Source organism: Mustelus asterias, chromosome 7, assembly GCF_964213995.1.
Source record: "Mustelus asterias chromosome 7, sMusAst1.hap1.1, whole genome shotgun sequence".
In the NCBI taxonomy this organism is placed as follows: Eukaryota; Metazoa; Chordata; class Chondrichthyes; order Carcharhiniformes; family Triakidae; genus Mustelus; species Mustelus asterias.
Window position 1 is genome coordinate 31,733,985 of NC_135807.1, and position 20,539 is coordinate 31,754,523.

Consider the following 20,539-nt stretch of genomic DNA (forward strand, 5'->3'; position numbering starts at 1 on the left):
CTCTTGAGGAAGATACTAGAGAACTGCTGTCATCCTGGATTTACATTCAATATGTGATGGAAGGGGTTAGTGGTTGGGGGTAGTACTGGGTGCTGAAAGCGACCAATAAAGATGAGCATGATTGCTTATGTACAGTGAAGCAAAATCTAAAGCTTACCCTGCCAGAGGTAGATCCGCTGGAAACGGTTAAATGATCTCTGAATTTCTTCCTTCACGTCTGGAGTCAGTTCAGTTGAGTACTCTGCATCCACAAAGCTCTTTGCTAAGAGCGCATACGCTGCATAGAAGTAAAATATCCTTCTTTATTTCAGTAATCTTCCATTTGGTAATGGAGCGTTCTCTCGTGTGACTCGTGCTCATTTGGAAAGCCTGTCCTTGTGCACAGGAGGAAGATGAGGAAAAGGATCTTCCAGTGTACGGGTCAGGAATCTGACACACACACACACGGGCATCATGCTGGAGGCGAGAGGTATAGGAGCAAAGAACAAGAGAATTTTCTGCCACATTCTTCCTGTGCTCAAAGTACTTGATCACTCAAAGAACAAAGAACAGTACAGCACAGGAACAGGCCCTTCGGCCCTCCAAGCCGGCGCCCATCATGATGCCCACCTAAACTAAAACCGTATGCACTTACTGAGTCCGTATCCTTCCATTCCCATCCTATTCATGTATTCATCTAGTTGCCCCTTAAATTCCACAATCGTACCTGCTCCCACCACCTCCCCAGCCATTCCAGACATTCACCACCCTCTGTGTTAAAAACTTGCCTCGCACATCTCCTCTAAACTTTTCCCCACACACCTTAAACCTATGTCCACTAGTACTTGACTTTTCTACCCGAGGAAAGAGCATGATAGAACTCATGTTCTATCAACTTATCAGAATCACATGGGCAGAGGTAAGTGAATAGGGATTTTTGAGTAGAGGTGTTACACCTGTGGTTTTCCAACCCGTGGGGCGCTTTTGGTGGTGATGGGGGTGTGGGGAGTGGGGGGTGGGTGGCGGCGGTGTGGTTTAGAAGCTACAGTAAATGTCGGATAGTCTGACCAGGCGCTGCTGGCTTAAAGCCTGAAGATCTCAGGGGTCAAAGGAAAATGGCAAGAATCCAGCGTTAAAAATTAATTTTGTTGCCACAATCATTTATCAAACTCTTTAGTGCAAAAATAATGAATGAGATCTGCACGTCACAGAGAGGCATTATTCATGGATGTTTATTCTATCTGTTTAACTGAATGTCAGTTGCTTTTACTAGACATTAAGCAGGATGTGTTATTAGCATAAACTCATGCAGATTGTTCACATTCTTTGGGAGGGGTTCACGAGTGTAGATTTGTTTTACTGTACAGTTTGAATTGATGCAGAATGATTCAGGCTCAGTGTGGAAACAAGCTGCGCAGTATAACTGGGGCCTGAAGAGGGGCCATGTCACTTTTAGTCCGAAAGCCTGGAAGGCTGTAAAGTGCCTATTCGGAAGATTAGGCACTTTACAACCCAACGCAAACTGGACGAACAGCACCTCACCTTCCGATTGGGCACGTTACGGTCTTCTGGACTGAACATTAAGTTCAACCACTTCAGAGCATGAACTCTCCCCCTCAACCCAATTTCCATTTATTTTATTTTATTTCATCTCACTCTCCATGTTATCGCTCTACTTCTTTTCACCCTCCCCCCACCCCCCCTATCCCCACCCTTCTTCAGGGCAACTGCCACATTTCTCAGGCAGTCCTTTAGCAAACTGTACCTTTGTTTTGCCATTCACGCATTCTGATCACTTAGTGGACACTTTCAACACCTTCTCAGCCTTCTGCAAGCTCATTTACATTCCCTTTGTCCAGTTCCACCACCCCTCCCTACCCTCACAGTATAAATCTCCGTTGACTCTCTTTCCGCTCAGCTCTGATGAAGAGTAATCTAGACTCAAAACTCTATTCTCTCTCCACAGATGCTGTCAGACCTGCTGAGATTTTCCAGCAGTTTTCTGTTTTTGCTCTGGAAAAAGAGTTTGGTGACAGCCACAGGGGTTGCCACAGGGGAAACGGGCCATGAGAAGGGCCCACCTTGGTACTCTGGGACTTGTATGGAAAAGAATAAAATAAAGAACAACCACACTACCCTCATCTCTCACACAGCATCACCCCCACACACTTTCCATGGCCCATGTATGCCACCCCTGCCACCTCATGCCTCCCGCCCAACCCACATAGTCCCACATACCTTCCATAACAAATTATGCATCCACCCACACCCAAGCCCTTTATATCCCCATCCCAATTTAGTTTTGATAAGCCATGGCCCCCCATCCACCATCCTTTGCCCTTACCCTGCCAATTCACCCAGTATCCATTTTAGGCAGACCTCAGAACCATGCTAAGATTAAATAGAATAAAGTTCCAAGTGACTGTTGCAGATTTCATTAAACAATATGCTCTCATTCATACAAATCCATCTGAGATATTTATATTCCTTCAACTGCATTATTCCTTATAACAACAAATATTTCATTCAGTATCATAATCCCTTACAAAATCAAGCACTGGACTTCATAGTTCCACTTCACATAATCCATGACCATTTGGAGCTGTCAGTCAAACTGTGAAATTACAGGTGCCCTATTGTGATAAAGGACCACTGTGAAATCAGTCATGTGGCAGTAATACAGTAATGGAAGCCCTAAGGTTCATGTCTACTGGCAGAGTGAAATAGCAACCAATCATATTTTAAAAACACTCCAGACAGATTTTTTCAAAGAGTTAAAAGGCAGGAGTTTTAAATGCCTTCACAGCTTGACAGTCCCACTGACAGTTCTTTTTGACAGCTCCCCTTGACAGTTTATCGTGACAGTTTTGACAGTAGTTTTTGACATCTCCAATGAGCTTCACAGTTTCAATGTGTTTATCTACTTTTCATACATATTCATATCAACTTTGTGCAATCTCAAAGGGTACCTGACCTCCCCCAAAGGTGTTCTAGGACCATATCCAAAAGCTGCTGTGCCTCTAAAAGTATACCCAGACTATCCAAACAAATTCACACAATTTAGACCTGCTCCTATTGTGTGCAATCTGTGCACACTGGGTTTCAGACCACTCAAAGCAAAGCACACACATGAGTGGAGACTGCTGCCAATGTCTACAGGTAGCTGCTTCTGCAAAACATGCTTGTGTGAAATGGTACCCAACCTCATTCCCACCACCACATAAATGGTAGGTGACATGATCGGGATGGGATTTCCAATTTTTGGGCTTGTATGCCATTTTCACAATGACAGACAGACTCTTTGTTGTTGCAAAAATCTAGGCTCAAGCAGCTATTCATTACTTTAAAAAATTACTCCGATTCAGAGAAAGCCATTCAGTATATTTAAATCTATTCAATTACTTAATCCTTTATAAAAGAAAGCATTTGTACTCATAGCCCTACACCAAAGTCAAATCAAATCAAAAATTGAATCTACTGAAGGCAATTGCATTTTTCAATGAGCAACTGTCTCCATCAACAATGGATGTGCAAACTAGATCCGGGCCGGAATCGGGGCGGGTGAGGCTCGCAGAACGGCATTCTCCATTGACCTCGGGCAGAATCTTATGAGCCTCGGGTGGATGAGGCGGTAAAATTCCAGCCCCTGTCTTCTTTTCCAGCAGATAAAAAATGTGAATGCCAGATGTGGGAGAGTGGGGCATCTAAAACGGGGGCTCTAGCACCAACTTGGCTAGGCCAGAAATGCTCTCCATCCAACAAAAAAAATCAGGCCTTTATCCATCACCAGGACTTCTAGTTTCTATCCCTGAAACTTTGGATTCTTCCACCACTACTGCAGCCCAATTATTGCTGAAAATCTCAATCACACTTTCATCACCTCTTGACTCAATTTCTCCAAAGTCTTTCCTGGTGTCCTCACATTCACCACCTTGCATTAACTCCAACTCCAACAACTCATCTATCTACATTCTGTCCCACCCTATCTCCTATTTGTCCATGTACTCTTACCGGCACAAGATTGGCTTCCAAAGATTTCTAACGTATTCCACTAAAACAAATCTGGCCACAAAAGTGGGCTCCATTCTGAGGAAAGGCTATTGGCCTGACATATTGTCTGGAATTTTACCGGCACGCCCACCCTGCGTTGGCCTCAGGCGGGATTTTACAAGCCTCGCCTCAGCAAGGTCGTAAAATCCCAGCCATTAACTGTTTCTCTCTTCACAAATACTGTCTGATCCGCCAAGTATTTTAGCATTTTTTGTATTTATTTCAGACTTCCAACATCTGCAGTATTTTGCTTTTGTATTAGTGTTCACTCCTCAAAGGTCTGGCTCTCATGTTTAGGTTATGGCCCCTCGTCTTAGGCTACCCAACCAGGCAAACTAATTTTTCTATCTATCCTTCCTCTGTCCTGTAATTTCAATCAGCTTTGTCAGTAATGACTTACACTTCACAAATTCATGTTTGTGCTCTCTGATCAACAGGAAGTTTTCAAGGTGATCAGTCACTCTATCCTTGGGGAGCAATGGGTCAACGTTCATGCCACGCTCCCCGCCAATACCCAGGCTTGCCTGGGGAAACTAATAGACCTATCAGCAGACTAAAGACCAAAGGAAGCTTCATGAGAAGAGTCCACAAAAGGACTCCTAGTCAAAGTCCCAAAGCCGAAAGGAACTCTATCCTTAATTACAGGCTAGTAATTCTCTAACAATAGATTTTAGGTTGACTGGTTTTAAATAGTCCAGCGTCATGCACCATTTTTCAATCTAAAGGAAAGTTACCAAATTATAGAAACTAGAAGCAGGTATAGGCCATTCAGCCCTTCGAGCCTGCTCCACCTTCAATGTGAACATGGCTGATCATTAAATTCAATATCCTGACCCCACCCTCCTTACCCCCCTATCCCATGATCCCTGTGAAGGCAGAAGAAAATTATGAATTTAGTTCCGCAGCCATTTCTTTGTTCCCCGTTATTAATTCTCCTGTTTCCGACTATAAAGGACCTACATTCATTTTTGTCAATCTTTTTCTCTTTACATACTGATGGAAACTTTTACAGTCAATATTTCCTGCTATATTACTTTCATACTCTATTTCCCCCTCCTTAATCAGTCCCTTGGTCTTCCTTTGCTGAATTTTAAACTGCTCTCAATCTCCAGGTATATTGTTTTTTTCCTGCCAATTTGTATGCTTCTTCCTTGAATCTAATACTATCTCTAATTTCCCTTGTAAACCATAGTTTGGCCACAGTTCCCTTGTGCCAAACAAGAATAAATAACTTCTGGCATTCACTTATTTGTTCTTTAAATGCTTGCCATTGCCTGTCCACTATCTTTCCTTTTAGTAATGTTTCCCAGTCCATCATAGCCAATTCAAGTTTCATACCATCATAGTTACCTTTATTGAGATTCAGGACCGTGGTCTCAAAATGAAAGAGTACTTTGGAAAGTTATAGTTACACCATCTGTAATAATCTAACCTACTGCTTTTCAGACTTACCTATGGTTAGATCATTGCTGGATCAGGAACTATGTAGACCCAAAAATAATGTTTACTTACTGCCAATGAAGTCCAGTCCTCCAAAGCTAAACATGAATGCCTTCTTCTTTGTGTTGGACTTCACACCTCTGCAAACACCCTCTCCGCCAAACAGTGATGTTGCCTGCCAGTCATTATCATTGCAAAGCAGAACATCTGGATAACTGATCAAACCACAGAGGAAGGTACCTGCAAACAAACATAAGCACACAAGTAAGCGTCATCGACACTGTCCCAGTCAATTCCATGCAATATATTTGCAAAATAGAGCACAGATGATGGATGAATGGTAAGATTAGACAAAGGCCAACATGGGTGATGAGTAGAGGGAGCTCCTCTGTGACATTGTGGTCTCAATTCTGACCATCAGGAGTGTTAATTCTGACTATCAGGAGTGAGTGAGAAATAAAAATATATTTAAGTTAATACCCCGAAACAGGCCAGTAAGTCCAAAATATGTTACCTTGGGGGAAACATATTTGAAGTTCAGAGATTATAATGACAGAAAACTGAAGCTTTATGCTTCAAATACAAGTTAACTAAAAGATTGTGGATCTTTATATTCACTGAATCATTGCAGATTGTACTTATGGTGAGAAATTGCAACATGTGCTGTTATAAATTAAAGTACTATCAGTACTGACTTTAATTGAGTTGCTTTTCAATGCAAAAATGTACTTTAAAAAAAAAATCAGGATAAAGGTTATTCTATGAGTTCGTAGAATCTTTAGCCATCGAAGGGGCCCATTAAGCTCATAATTTCCATGCAGGCTCTTTGAAAGCTTACCAATTATCTCACTTTCCCGGCTTTTCCCATAGCCTGACGGATTTCACATATTCAAGCATTTATCCAATTTCCTTTTGAAAGTTACAATTAAATTGATTTCCATCATCCTTCTATGCAGTGCAATCCAGAGCATTAGCAACTCAGAGTCAGAATCACAGAATGGTCACAGCACAGAAGGAGGCCGTTTGGCTTGCCGTGTATCTGTCAGCTTGCTGTAAGAGCAATTTACCTCGTGCCACTCCTTGGCCTTCTCTCCATAGCCCCACACATCCTTCCATTTCAGATACCAATTTAATTCCCTCTCGTTTGACCCTGCCTCCAGCACAGGCAGCACTTTCCAGGTCCTAGCCACTTGCTACATGCAAACGTTTTTCCTTATGTCCCCATTGCTTCTTTTGGCAATGATCTTCAATCTGTGCCCTCTTGTTCATGATCCGTCCACCAATGGGAACATAAAGAACATTACATTTCTCATCATCCCTCTAAATCTTTCCCTAATGGTGAGACAATATTTCTAGTGCCATTGGCAGGTGAGAGGTGGCATTTGGGAAAGAAAAGAAAACGATTTTAAAATGTGGGGCGGCACGGTGGCACAGTGGTTAGCACTGTTGCCTCACAGCGCCAGGGACCCGGGTTCAATTCTGGCCTCGGGTCACTGTCTGCGTGGAGTTTGCACATTCTCCCCGTGTCTGCGTGGGTCTCCTCCCGGTGCTCCGGTTTCCTCCCACAGTCCAAAGATATGCGAGTTGGGGTGATTGGCCATGCTAAATTGACTCCAGTGTAAGGGGAATTAGTAGAGTAAATGCGTGGGGTTACGGGGTTAGGGCCTGGGTGGGATTGGTGCCGGTGCAGACTCGATGGGCCGAATGGCCTCCTTCTGCACTGTAAGGATTCTATAAAAAAAACTTCAGGTATTTCCAAAAATCCAAAGCCCAGACCAAATTGAAGTGCATAATGTTGAGGCAATGGACACAAATTTGTGGTTTCAGCAGACATCATCTAGAAATGAAGGGCGGAATTCTCCCCAAAGGTTTCTAAGTGTCACAACATCGAGAATTACAGAGCAATCCTGTCGGTCTCTCAGGCGAGCTCTGCACCCCACACTCAGTCAATTTTTGGAGAATTGAGAGTTCCAGGCGGTACTGGGGTCGCATGCCTCCATGGACTTCGGGACACGGGACCTCCCCTCTTCTGTGGCATGCTCCCCTGACCCCCTCCCCAACATGGGTCACCGGCATTCAGGCCCTCCCGATGGGTCCCCCTGCCTGATCCTCAACATGCCCCCCTCCATCATGACTGACTTCATTGTCCAACCCTGCATGACCCACCCGTCAGACCCCCACCTCACACAGCCCAACCGTCATGGCCCCTACTCAGGCCCCACCCCCTCAGCACTGCCCCTGGCACATTGGCAGTACTCAACTGGCACCGTTGGGGTGACTGGTGGCCACAGCTGGAGTGTCCGGTTGCCACTTATGGTGTGCCAGCTGGACACTGCCAGTGTACCAAGTGGGCACTGTCCACTGCCTGGCCATGCCCCTGACCACCAGGCGCTTCAATGGCCCCAGAGCCCACCCCCATCATGCCCATCGCAGCAGGTCTTTTCTCGTGGAAAGCAGAAGTGATTCACGACGGTGTGACCCACCCACCAGAGAGGTGGGAGCATTCCAGGAGGGGGGATGATTGTGTGCCGAACTCACTCATGATTGAAATTCAGTCAATCTCATGCAAGTTGAAAGGGCACGATCCCATTTGCGCCATTTGAAAGGGGCCAAGAGAATCGCAAACTGTTGGTGCTGGGCGTGAAAGTGATTTTTAGGCCTGCATGCTATTCTCCAGGATTGGCGCAATCTGTGCCAGGCGCGACAAGGGTAGGAGAATCACCCTCGTAGTGCCATCATCCTGAAATGTTAACTCCATTCCTCTCTACAGAGATGCCTGCAGACCTGCTGAGTATTTCAAGCATTTTCTGTTTGTATTTCACCGAGAAATGGACTGATGAGCCATCCATCTCATTGTTTCTTGTGGGTTGTTGCTATGCACAGCTGGTTACAATATGAAGTGACAATACAATAGCACGAAGCATATGAAGATGTTCAGACAACATGGTAAGATATTATGTATGTGTCACATAGAGTGCATGTTATCCATTACCTTTTTTTCAGTTAATCTCTATACAAGACTGAACCTCCTAAAACCTTTGCCTCATTGAAACTGTTTTTTTAAAGAACATAAGAATTGTTGTTTCAAGAATTTTTCCCACAATTGGTTGTGACTGAATCTCTCACATTTAGAGAATGATAAATTGCTTCCATGACGTGAGACCCAGACATATTCTGCATAGCTCTTAAGCATGATGGTGCATTTTATTAGCATGACTGAACTTTCCTGCAGTAAACAGACTGAAAAATATTCCAATAAATTTGTGATTTACTGCTTTATGTGCTGTGCAAGCTCCCAATTGCATTGCAGTAAGTCAACAACTAGGCTACTTCTTGAGCTGATGTGGAATTCCCTGTAACAGTATGCTATCTGGGACATACCTCTCGGTACTATCAATCTCTGTAGAGCCAACCCAGCACAGAGATCCTCCCCTAATGTAATATCCAGTTCACAGGATCTCCCCTATGTAATGTAATACTGTGTCTGGGTGCCTTTATGTAATGTTGGCAGTTATGAAGTCAAATTCAATGTTAGGATTCAAATTCTCAGTATAAAAGATGTGTCCATGTATGAATTACTCAGTCCAAGAGGTCTCCCCAATATAATGAAATACCCAGTCTGGGTCATCGCTTTTATGTAATGTAGTAATCAGTGCAGAACCTTTCTCTCTTGTATAGCGTATTATTCCATTCAGAGGCTCTCCTATATAATATAATACATCACCCTGGCGACTGCAACAAAACAAAATTGCATGAAAAGTACATTCGAGCATTTCTGAAGCATGTGATGAATTCCCATAAAAATGCAATTCGTTCCTTTTAAAGACTCATTGTACCTCCATCAATTGTTATTTGACTCAACATGAAGCCATCACAGCAATGCTCCTTGCCACAGGTCTGTCTGCAGAGGTGATGTACGTCTGTTAAACTGGAACCGCTTGCAGAAAAAGCCATTGCCTGGTATACGCCTGAAACCACATTGCGAAAATCTGTCCGCGTGAAGGTCTTGCGAAATGATGTTGTGAATTCATGACCTGGAGAAAATTAAAAAGATACGTAAAATCATTGGATCTAACAGTATGGAAGGAAGGGGTGTATTTGGCTGATCATACTTGTACTGACACTTTGAAAGAATTCTCCAATTGGTCCCATTCCCTTGCTCTTTCCACTCAGCCCTGAAACATTCCCTTTGCTAGCATTTATCCGATTCCCCTTTGAAAGCTGCTATAGTAAATATGCTTCCACCAGCGTTTCCAGCAGTACATTGCAGATCATAACATAAAATGTACAGATAGCGATAAGATCAGTTGAGCCATTATTGTGCTATCCTGGTTTGCCTTATCTGCGAAAGCAATCTTGTGTCCCCTTTTTGCCCTCCTGATTTCTGTCTTAACTTTACTCCTACACCCTCTATACTCTTCAAGGGATCCATTTGATCCCAGCTGCCTATGCATGACATGTGCCTCCTCCTCCTTCTTGACCAGGACCTCACTATCCTGAGTCATTCAGGGTTCCCGACATCTGCCAGCCTTGATCTTTACTCTAAAAGGAATGTGCTTCCTCTGAATTCTGGTTAACACACTTTTGAAAGTCTCTCACTTACCAGATGTCCCTTTGCCTGGCAACAGACTGCCCCAAAAAGTTGAAAGTTCCTGTCTAATACCATCAAAATTGGCCTTGCCCCGATTTAGAATTTTAACTTTTGGGCCAGACCTTTAATTCTCCATAGCTATCTTAAAACTAATGGAACTATGGTAACTGGTCCCAAAGTGATTCCTCACTCACACTTCTGTCACTTGCCCTTCCTATTTCCCAAGAGAAGGTCAAGTTCAGCCCCCTCTCTAGTCGGGCCAGCCACATACTGAATGAGAAATTCCTCCTGAGTACTCTCAAAAAACTTTTCTCCATCCAAGCCCCTAATACTATGGCTGTCCCAATCAATGTTGGGAAAGTTAAAATCCCCTACTATTACCACCCTATTTTTCTTGGGAATATCTGTAATAAGGGCTGCATGGTGGTGCAGTGGTTAGCATTGCTGCCTCACAGCGCCAGGGACCTGGGTTCGATTCCCGGCTTGGGTCACTGTGTGTGGAGTTTGCACGTTCTCCCTGTGTCTGTGTTTGGTTTCCTCCGGGAGCTCTGGTTTCCTCCCACAGTCCAAAGATGTGTAGGTTAGGTGGATTAGCCATGCTAAATTGCTCCTCAATGTCACGGGAAAATAGTTAGGGTAAATGCATGGGGTTATGAGGATAGCACGGGATTGTGGTCGATGCAGACTCGATGGGCTGAATGGCCTCCTTCTGCACTGTAGGATCCTATGATCTCCTTAATCTAACGCAGGAGAAGTAAACTCTAAAGGAAGAGAATCCTTGTTCAGATGTCTATGAGGGAAAATTATAGTCAGGGATATGACTGAATTCTTCAAGTGAAGTTTTCTCAATGTTGAATGAAAGAGCCTCAATTTTCTCTTAGGAGACTTATGATGCCACAGAACAGCTTGCAGTTAGGGGAGGCTGTGGCACAGTGGTATTGCCACTGGACTAGTGACCCAGGGTAATACTCTAGCAATCCGGTTTAAATCCCATCAGATGGTGGAATTTAAATTCATTAAACATCTGGAATTAAAAGTCTAATGATAACCATCTGGTTCACTAATGTGCTTTAGGGAAGGAAATCTGCCGCCTTACCTGGCCTGGCCTACATGTGACCCCAGCTCCACAGTAATGTGGTTGACTGTTAACTGCCCCCCTCAAGAACAATTAGGGATGGGCAATATGCGATGCCCTCATCCCATGAGAGAATAATGAAAAGAATCTTGGGTCTGCAACTTCAGACCACCCTGAGAACAATTTTCATGCCTTGAAACTTTGAAATGTATGAAACGGGCTGTGTGAAATTGTGTGTTCTTTCTCCTGGATATGTTTGAATTTGCAACCGCCCCTTGAAATGTTGGGAAATGCCCCCAAATATAAGCAGCCTCACCTCACCAGCAGGTCCGAAAGGAAGGAAAGATAAAAAGGCTAAGCAGTCAAAATTTAATATTTTTATGTCAAGAATTTCTCATTCAATATTGCTTTTTTATACATTGGGATTATGCTTGTGCTCTCCATATATTTTTCTACTGCAAAACCTGCTGACACAACTTATCACATTTAACTTTATTCCTACAATCACAATGGATGTAACATGGTTGACATGGTATTTGATCACATCATCCACGGTTCATTTCTGAAAGCCTTACAGCATTTCAGGGCATTAAATGACTTCACTAAAATTCTTCCATGCACCACTTTTAGTGCATGGCTAGTTGGTGAAAATTATCTTGGATGGAAATTTCTCTATGAACAAATTAGGTCGCACACTAAGGCTGAAAAATTAGCCTCTGTAGCACTGCTAGCTCTGGCGCTTTGAGTATTAGTTCACTTCAAAATGGCGTCCATGTCACTTGTAAAAATATATGCTTTAAGATAAATATGAACTGACACTTCTCGGAATATATTACCTCACAAACCAATCAAAGACTGTCAATCGATTGCCTCAGAGGGATTGATCATGACAGCAATTGCAATGCAGCCAAACTAATCAAAGCCTGTCAACCAAACGGCTCAGAGGGGCTTACCACAGAGTTATCATGCAGCCAAAAGCCAGTAATCAAAACAGCGCTGTTGGAAGCAATGGCATCAACAGGAGAGGTCCCATTGGAAGCACATTGGTCCTCGTCAGATCGAATCCAATTGGACTGCGGTCAATCTAGCCTGGGGGGGGGGGGTTGGTTGGGGGGTGGTAACTATGTTTCAAATCGTTCTGTCTTGTTTTCAAGTTTAAGTTCGTGATAATAAAGCTGTTGGAATTGTGGTGAAATTGCATCAGTTGTGATTCTCAATCTCTTGGACACTACATGCTCCTGCTCACTTCTGGTCTGGTCCAAACTGAATGCTATCTCAGTGGCTGTGTTAGCATGATTCTGCAAAGGTCATTGACCTGAGGTCACTGCTTCTTCCATACTCAAAAGAAGCGACTCCAAACTCTGCACGTGTTAAGTTTGAGTTGGACTCCTCCATGCTCTGTTACAGAGACAGCATAATTTCTGTCAGACCTATGAAGGTAGCAAGCTTCGTGTTTTTCTATATGCCGTAGAAGTGCTCAAAGTCCATTAAAGTCCATTTAAGGGGGGATTTTGGCATTGTGGTAGTGACACTGGACTAATAATCCAGAGATCTAGGTTAATGCTTTGGCAACAGATATTCAAATCCCTCTACAGTAGTTGGTGGAAATTAAATTGATTTAATAAAAAATATGGAGTTGAAAGCTAGTCTCAGTAATGGGTGTCATGAAACTATCGTTCATTGTTGTAAAAACCCATCTGGTTCATTGATGTCCTTCAGGGAAGGAAATCTGCTGTCTTTACCTGGTCTGACCTACTTGTGGCTCCAGACTCACAGAAAAGTGGTTGACTCTTAATTGCCCTCTGAAATGGCGTAGCGAGCCATTCAGTTCACGGGGAAATTAGGGATGGGCAACAAATGCTGGCCTTGCCTGCAACGCTCACACCCCAGGAAATAATTTTAAAAAGTCCTCACCTGCATCCTGAATTTATCTGTGTGACCTTGTCTTGTGGGACATTGGCACGCAGGTTAACCTTTGTCTGCCCCGACTGTAGCACATTCATGTCCGGCAGACCCCACCTTTATGTTACTCTTCTAAATGTCACACAGCGCCAGCATCTGAGCTGGAGTCTGGAGTGCACGATTGAATGATGTTGCTTCAGTTTTATCAGTCTCTAGCTCCACTAAGGCTTTAGCCTCATACACCATGATCTGACCTGGCAGCAGTCCTTGTGTAACTGAAAGCATCAAGGTGAAAGGTTAGGGCTGGGGTGAAGGAAGTAGTGGGATGCATGGTTACACCATCTGGAGCTCGTAAGTCAGAAGAAATTGTGGGATGAGGGAGATATAGGATGTGAGAAGGATGATTCGATGGGAATATGCCATCATCTTCTCTGATTTCCGTCCTGCTGCCGACCATAGTTTTACCATATTAATTACTTTCAGCATCATACCCTCCATGGGTGAGAGCATGCAGCCATGACTATTCCTCATTGGTTAGAGGATGTTGCCACTAGCTTTCAACCACTTTTTCCTACAAGACTGACTAAGGGCATGATCTTACCCCCATTCATGACACGCTCCTGCTGCAGTAAAGACGGAGAATTTGGCAGCCAGCCGAATCTCCATTCACTGCAGCGGGATGGGAAAATCCCACCAGCATGAATGGTTAGAAAATTCCGGCTTAAGTGTTTAATTGAGTACGGTTTTTAAAAATTCATTTTGTGGGATGTGGGCATCACTGGCTAGGCCAGCATTTATTGTTCATCCCTTGTTGCTCTTGAGAAGGCAGTGGTGAGCTGCCTTCTTGAAACGCTGCAGTCTCTGAGGTGTAGGCACACCCAAAGTGCTGTTAGGGAGGGAGATCCAGCATTTTGACTCAGCGACCATGAAAGAGCAGTGATACAGTTCCAAGTCAGGATGGTGTGTAGCTTGGAAGGGAACCATTGCCAAAATCATTGTAATTAGCAGGATTGGGTCACTACTAAAACCTTACCCCCTAACAGTATTATACTGATTCTCAAGTTTTCCTTTATCATACATTTTCCTATTTCAGCGCCATCTCTTTGACCTCTCCATTACCTCTACATTATCAAACCGCTTGTCTGACATACAGTTCTATATGAGCTGCAATTTTCTCCAATTAAACATTGGGAAGATTGCATCCGATGTTTTCCTGACTGCCCTCCATCTTCCACATTCCACAATTATGAGCTCAATCAAATCATTCGATCCTAACCCATGTGTCCCATTCACCTCTGATTCACATTTAGTCCAGGGCCTAGCTGCTTTTTGAAATCCTGTTCCTTGTGTTCAGAACGATCACTTCCTACAGATCCCTAAGAACCTTGTATTCCTCAGACTCTGGTCTCTTGTGCTTTCTACCTACCCTTGACCCAGCATACATGGTTATGCCTTCAACTGTCTACTTCAGACTTTCCTCTTGAATCCTCGTTACCTCGCCTCCATTTTCTCTTCCTTAAAACTTACCTCCTTGATCAAATATTTAGTGACACAGCCTAACATCCCCCACCTTGACTTGGTGTCAATTATTTTGTTTATTCATTCATTCGTGGAACATGGGCATCACTGGCTGGTCAGCATTTATTGTCCATCCCTAGTTACCCTTGTTCAAAGGGAAGTTGATGGTCCAACCATATTGCTGTGGCTCTGGAGTCACACATAGGCCAGACCAGGTAAGGATGGCAGATTTCCTTCCTAAAGGACATTAGTGCACCAGATGTGTTTTTCCAACAATCGACAATGGTTTCATGGTCAGCAGTAGATTCTTAATTCTGGAAATTTTTTATTGAATTCAAATTCCACCATTTGCCATAGCAGGATTTGAATCCAAGTCCCCAGAACATCAGCTGAGTTTCTGGGTTAATAGTCGAGCGATAATACCACGAGGCCATCACCTCCCCTTATTATTGTCCTGATTATGATTGTTTAGAATGTTTTACTATGTGAAAGTTGCTATATAAATGCAGATTGTTATTGTTTTCCACAAGATCTTAACACTGGAGTTCCTTATCTTCTCAAATATTTCTAACTACCTGCAAGTCAATAAAAGATAGTTACCACTAACTGATATACTCCATGTTCTCCATTTCCCAGTAATCCTGGGTAGTGTCCAGCACTGAGAATCTTATTGCTAAATGTAGGTCTCAACTTTTAAAAAAAGATTGTTGTGAACTTGCAGTCAAACGACATCATCTGCCAAAAATAACCAGACTATAGAAAGGACACCTCAGTTGATTTTGGACTTCACTTTACCCATGTCCATTTTTCTGTTATTAATATAAACATTCCCACCATAACCACAGAAACATTGCTTCCACTCGTTTCTTGACAAGAATGTGTTTGCTTGTTTGAAGGGATGCATCAAAAATATAAATGTCCCTAATTTTGGAATGTCGAAGCAGAGACACATTTCCCATGATTTAAGTGCAATTTCTTATTATTCGAGGTACTCGTGCATGGAGAGCAGAAACATTCTCTTTTTTGATAATTACTTCAGACAAACAATTAGATCCCTGCCAAGCAACCGATTGAAAGGAAATTGTCCATGGATACGTGTAGGTCACATGATCACAACAGAGAGTCATGTTTTTAAGAGGCCAAGGAGAAAGAAGAGAAAAGATCTACAAAAAATTACTCTCTTCCCTCAAAAAAATAAAAACCACGTTCATTCTGCTGAGGCTAAATTTTGATTTAACAAGATTAAGGACTGTAGAATGTAACTGATTGTTGGTGAGTTGCTGCAGTATAGATAGTCAACATCTTTTCCCAAAGGTAGGGGAGTCACAAACTGGAGGGCATAGGTTTAAGGTGAGAGGGGAGAGATACAAAAGGGTCCAGAGGAGAAATATTTTCACACAGAGGGCGGCGAGCGTCTGGAACAAGGTAGTAGTAGAGACAGGTACAATTTTGTCTTTTAAAAAGCTTTTAGACAGTTACGTGGGTAAGATTGGTATTGAGGAATATGGGCCAAACGCGGGCAATTGGGACTAACTTAATGGTAAAAACTGGGTGGCATGAACAAATTGGGCCGAAGGGCCTGTTTCCATTCTGTAAACTTCTATGACTCTATGACTCGAAACTAATAGGTCAATTAGGAATAAAGTGACACAACATCCATCACCTTAAACATTCACTCCCCCCATCTCCATTGCACAGTGGCAGCAGTGTGTACCATCTCTACTGCAGAAACTCACCAAAACTCTTCCTATAGCACCTACCAAACCTGTCTCTACCACCTAGCGGGACAAGGGCAGCAGATGCATGAGAATGCCGCCAAATGCAAGTTCACCTCCAAGCCACTCACCATCCTGCCTTGGAACTATGTCACAATTCCTCTGCTGCCACAGGGTCTAAATCCTGGAACTCCCTCCCTAACACTACTGTGGTGGTTGTTTCTATAACACATGAACTACAGTGGTTCAAGAAGGCAGCTCACCACCACTTACCCGATGGAAAGTAGGGATAAGAAATAAATGCTGGCCTAACCAGCAATGCCCACATCCCATGAATTATTATTTGTTTAAACTCAGGAGCTAGAAGTGGGCATGATAGGCTGAATGGCCTCCTTCTGTTTCAATGAATGTTTCTATATCAACAGGAAATTATTTATAAGACATTGGATGTGGGCGTCACTGGTTGGGCCAACATTTATTGTCCATCCCTAATTGGGAGTGACCCTGAGTGAGTGGCTTGCTAGGCCATTTCAAAGAGTCACATGTAGGTCAAACCAGGTGAGGACAGCAGATTTCCTTCCTTAAAGGACATTAGAGAAATACATGTTTTTTTTTTACAACTATTGACAATGGACAGCCTTAGACTTTGAATTCCAGACTTTTATTGAATTCAGATGTGACCATCTGCTATTGAATCCAGGTCCCCAGGACCTTACTCTGGATTACTAGTCCAGTGATAATACCACTATGCCACTGCTTCTCCTGTTGAAGCACTAACTAGAAAGGAACACAATCATATTTCCATCTCCATTCGGAATTAGATTGAGATAGTTCAACCTCTGTGGTTTCTAGGATGCTGCTCCCATATAGTCTGGGTTGGATTCATATGTAAGCTCCTGACACTGGGATATCCAAAATACAACTCATGGGTTTTAGAAATTTGAGCAAAAGGGCTAAAGGGGTCATTTGGAGAGGTAGGGTACCTTTCTGAAGTGTTAAGGAACCATTTTTGATCAGCCCAATGACCCCTTTGGAAGAGGTAGGATGCCCTTTCAGAGAGGAAAAATCCCCTTTGGGATTGTTAAAAATAGATATGTGTGTATAAAAAGTGCATGAACTCATTGGAATTGTCAAGCTTTCAAGGAATTTAATCTCCAATGTCTTCAATTTATATAAAAAGCAGCCTGCTGCAACTGATTGCAATTTCACTGAGCACTATCCATTATTGTTCCATGACTGATTCCACAAACTACCATTATCACAGTGGGAGGGGATTTCACAATTTGATTGACAGATCCAAGTCTTTGAAGTGAGGCTACAAATACAATTCTGTGTTTTCATAAGGGATTGAGTTCTTGAAGGAATTTAAATTCATTGTAAGGTTGTTTTTAAATCAAGTAGAATGATTTATTAGAATAGTGAAGTTCAAATAGATGCTTAAACCTTTATTTTATTTTATCTCATATGGATCCTGATGGATACAGGGTGAAAGCAAATTACTGTGGATGCTGGAATCGGGAACAAAAACAGAAAATGCTGAAAACTTTCAGCAGCTCTGACAGCATCTGTGGAGAGGGAACAAAGTCTAGATGACTCTCCATCAGAAATACCGGGTAACGGAGGATAATGGGTTGGGACATAGGTTGGCATGAGTTGGCACTAAGGTGGCTTATGTTTAAGTTCATTTATTAATGTCACAAGTAGGCTTACATTAACACTGCAAGGAAGCCACTATGAAAATCCCCTAGTCGCCACACTCCGGCACCTGTTTGAGTACACTGAGGGAGAATTTAACATGGCCACTGCGTCTTATCAGCATGGCTTTCAGGCTGTGGGAGGAAACTGGAGCACTCAGAGGAAACCCATGTAGACACAGGGAGAACATGCAAACTCCACACCAACAGTGACTCAAGCTGGGTATCAAATCCGGATCCCTGGTGCTGTGAGGCAGCAGCGCTAACCACTGTGCCACTGTGCTGCTTAAGGACTATAAAAGGCAATTGGCATTGGGTAGAGGAGCATAGGTTGACATGGTAGAAATGATGGGTCATCGTGGGAGTGCACAGTGGCATTGGGTGGCATGGTGAATATGAGGGGCCATGGGGCGAGCTGGAGGGGCACGTGTTGGTGTGGAGGACTTGGGCTATGGACGATGAGTGGGAGGAATGAGTTGGCATGAGATGGCAATGATGAGGTGTGGGGAGTGTGTAGGAATGAGAAGGTGTGATGGTTAGAGGGTCGTTTTTTACTTTTATTGTATTTTTCACAGCTTGGGTGAAGGCGGGTGAAACTGGAACTAGGGGGCATAGACTCAAAATAAGGGGAAGCAGATTTAGGACTGAGTTGAGGAGGAACTTCTTCACCCAAAGGCTTGTGAATCTGTGAAATTCCCTGCACAGTGTAGCAGTAGAGGCTACCTCGTTCAATGTTTCTAAGGCAAAGATAGATAGATTTTTGAAGAGTAAAGGAATTACGGGTTATGGTGAGCGGGTGGGTAAGTGGAGCCGAGTCCACGAAGAGATCAGCCATGATCTTATTGAATGGCGGAGCAGGCCCGAGGGGCCAAATGGCCTACTCCTGCGCCTGGTTCTTATGTTCTTATGTTCCACATCCAAAAGCTATTATGGCTGCCTCTGCACTGTTTGGAGGGGTGGTGGGTCTGACTGAGGTTAACCCCCCTGGAATAAAATTTGACTGTCTGTGGCACTTTCTCCTAAATCGGGTTTGAGGGGTCAGGAATTTTCCCAACTCGCGGTTCAGGGATGAAAATCCAGCCCTATGTCTCTATTCATAATGCCCACAGGGTCTCTCATCTTTTATTAAATGCTTTGTTAATCTGTCTTGCCACCTTCAAAGATTTGTCCACAAACACCCCCCCCGGTTCTCTGTTCTTTTGTCCCCTTTTGAGATTGGGAGTTGTGGCTTTTCCAGCAATTTTCCTTAGGTGGGCATTTAGCTTGTGTTCATAACATCCCACTTGTGATCAGACAATGGGAATTCACAGATATCACTGGTTGTTTACATACATAACGTCTGGAATATTTTGAGAACAGCTCATTCATTTGCCAACCGAGGTAATATCCGAGAGATGTCATCTGCACTATGAGCACAGTCTCAGTCTGATTTACTACACAGTGAGCCTTTGTCCTCTAATTAAGAAAATGAAGTAAAAGCTTGCCATTCGGGTTTGTTCTGAACTCAACCATCACAACTCCTCGATAATATTTACATTTCCATTCCATCAAATAAAGCTGAACACATTTTCAGGAAACATGAATTGGAGACAAGTTAAATCCCAGGATGAACTCATAAAAAAACCTGGTTGGAAGAGTAGAAGTTTATAAAATTGAGGGGTATAGATAGGGTGAACAGTGGAAGCTTTTTCCCAGGGCAGAAATGACAATTACAAGGGGGCACAAGTTCAAGGTACGTTTGGGGGGGGGGGGGGGGGGGGGGGGAGAGTGGGGGGAAGGTTCAATGGAGATGTGCGGGGGAAGTTTTTTTTACAGAGGGCGGTGGGGGCCTGGAATGCACTGCCAAGTGAGGTGGTTGAGCTAGATACTTAAGTGACATTTAAGACTTATCTGGTCAGACACATGAACAGTCAGGGAATAGAGGGATACAGGCGGTTGGTCTAGATAGGACAACATGATCGGCGCAGGCTTGGAAGGCCGAAGGTCCTGTTCCTGTGCTATAATTTTCTTTGTTCTTTGTTTGTTTGAATGTGGGTGTCAAAGGATACAATTAAATCGTTGGAAGTGTCCTTGTATTCAGAGTCAAGGCTGAGTGAGATAGGATTAATGGGGCGGTTCAGTTGTGAAAATGGTCAAGAGAAATTATACCGAGAGAGAGGTTGATGAAGAGAGTGAAATCAGAGAAAGAACAAGGTGAGTTGTGTAGGAAAATCACTGAGGATGAAATCATTGTGCAGAGGGGAAGGAGGCGGGGGAGGAGGGGCTGGAGGAAGGATATCTTCATAAGAATCTCAGAATGAGAGTTGGTAGGGGCAGAGAAATAAACATTCTAAAGGAGGTGTTTTTAAAGTTTATTCATTAGTGTCACAAGTAGGCTTACATTAACACTGCAATGAAGCTACTGTGAAAATCCCCTAGTCGCCACACTCCGGCGTCTGTTCGGGTACACGGAGGGAGAATTTAGCACGGCCACTGCACCTAACCAGGAGGTCTTTCAGACTGTGGGAAGAAACTGGAGCACCCGGAGGAAATCCACATAGACATGGGGAAAACGTGCAGACTCTGCACAGACAGT

General features: G+C 43.5%; 1 protein-coding gene across 1 annotated transcript in view; it reads right to left on the reverse strand.

The window, feature by feature from the left end:
• tg (thyroglobulin) overlaps window positions 1-20,539 on the reverse strand; it is a 387,985-nt gene that overhangs the window by 263,345 nt on the left and 104,101 nt on the right. The window contains exons 26-28 of the mRNA XM_078216995.1: window positions 9,306-9,503; window positions 5,542-5,709; window positions 158-277 (exon numbers count right to left, since the gene is read on the reverse strand). Of these exons, the coding sequence (XP_078073121.1) occupies window positions 158-277; window positions 5,542-5,709; window positions 9,306-9,503 (486 nt within the window). The remainder of the gene's footprint in view (window positions 1-157; window positions 278-5,541; window positions 5,710-9,305; window positions 9,504-20,539) is intronic.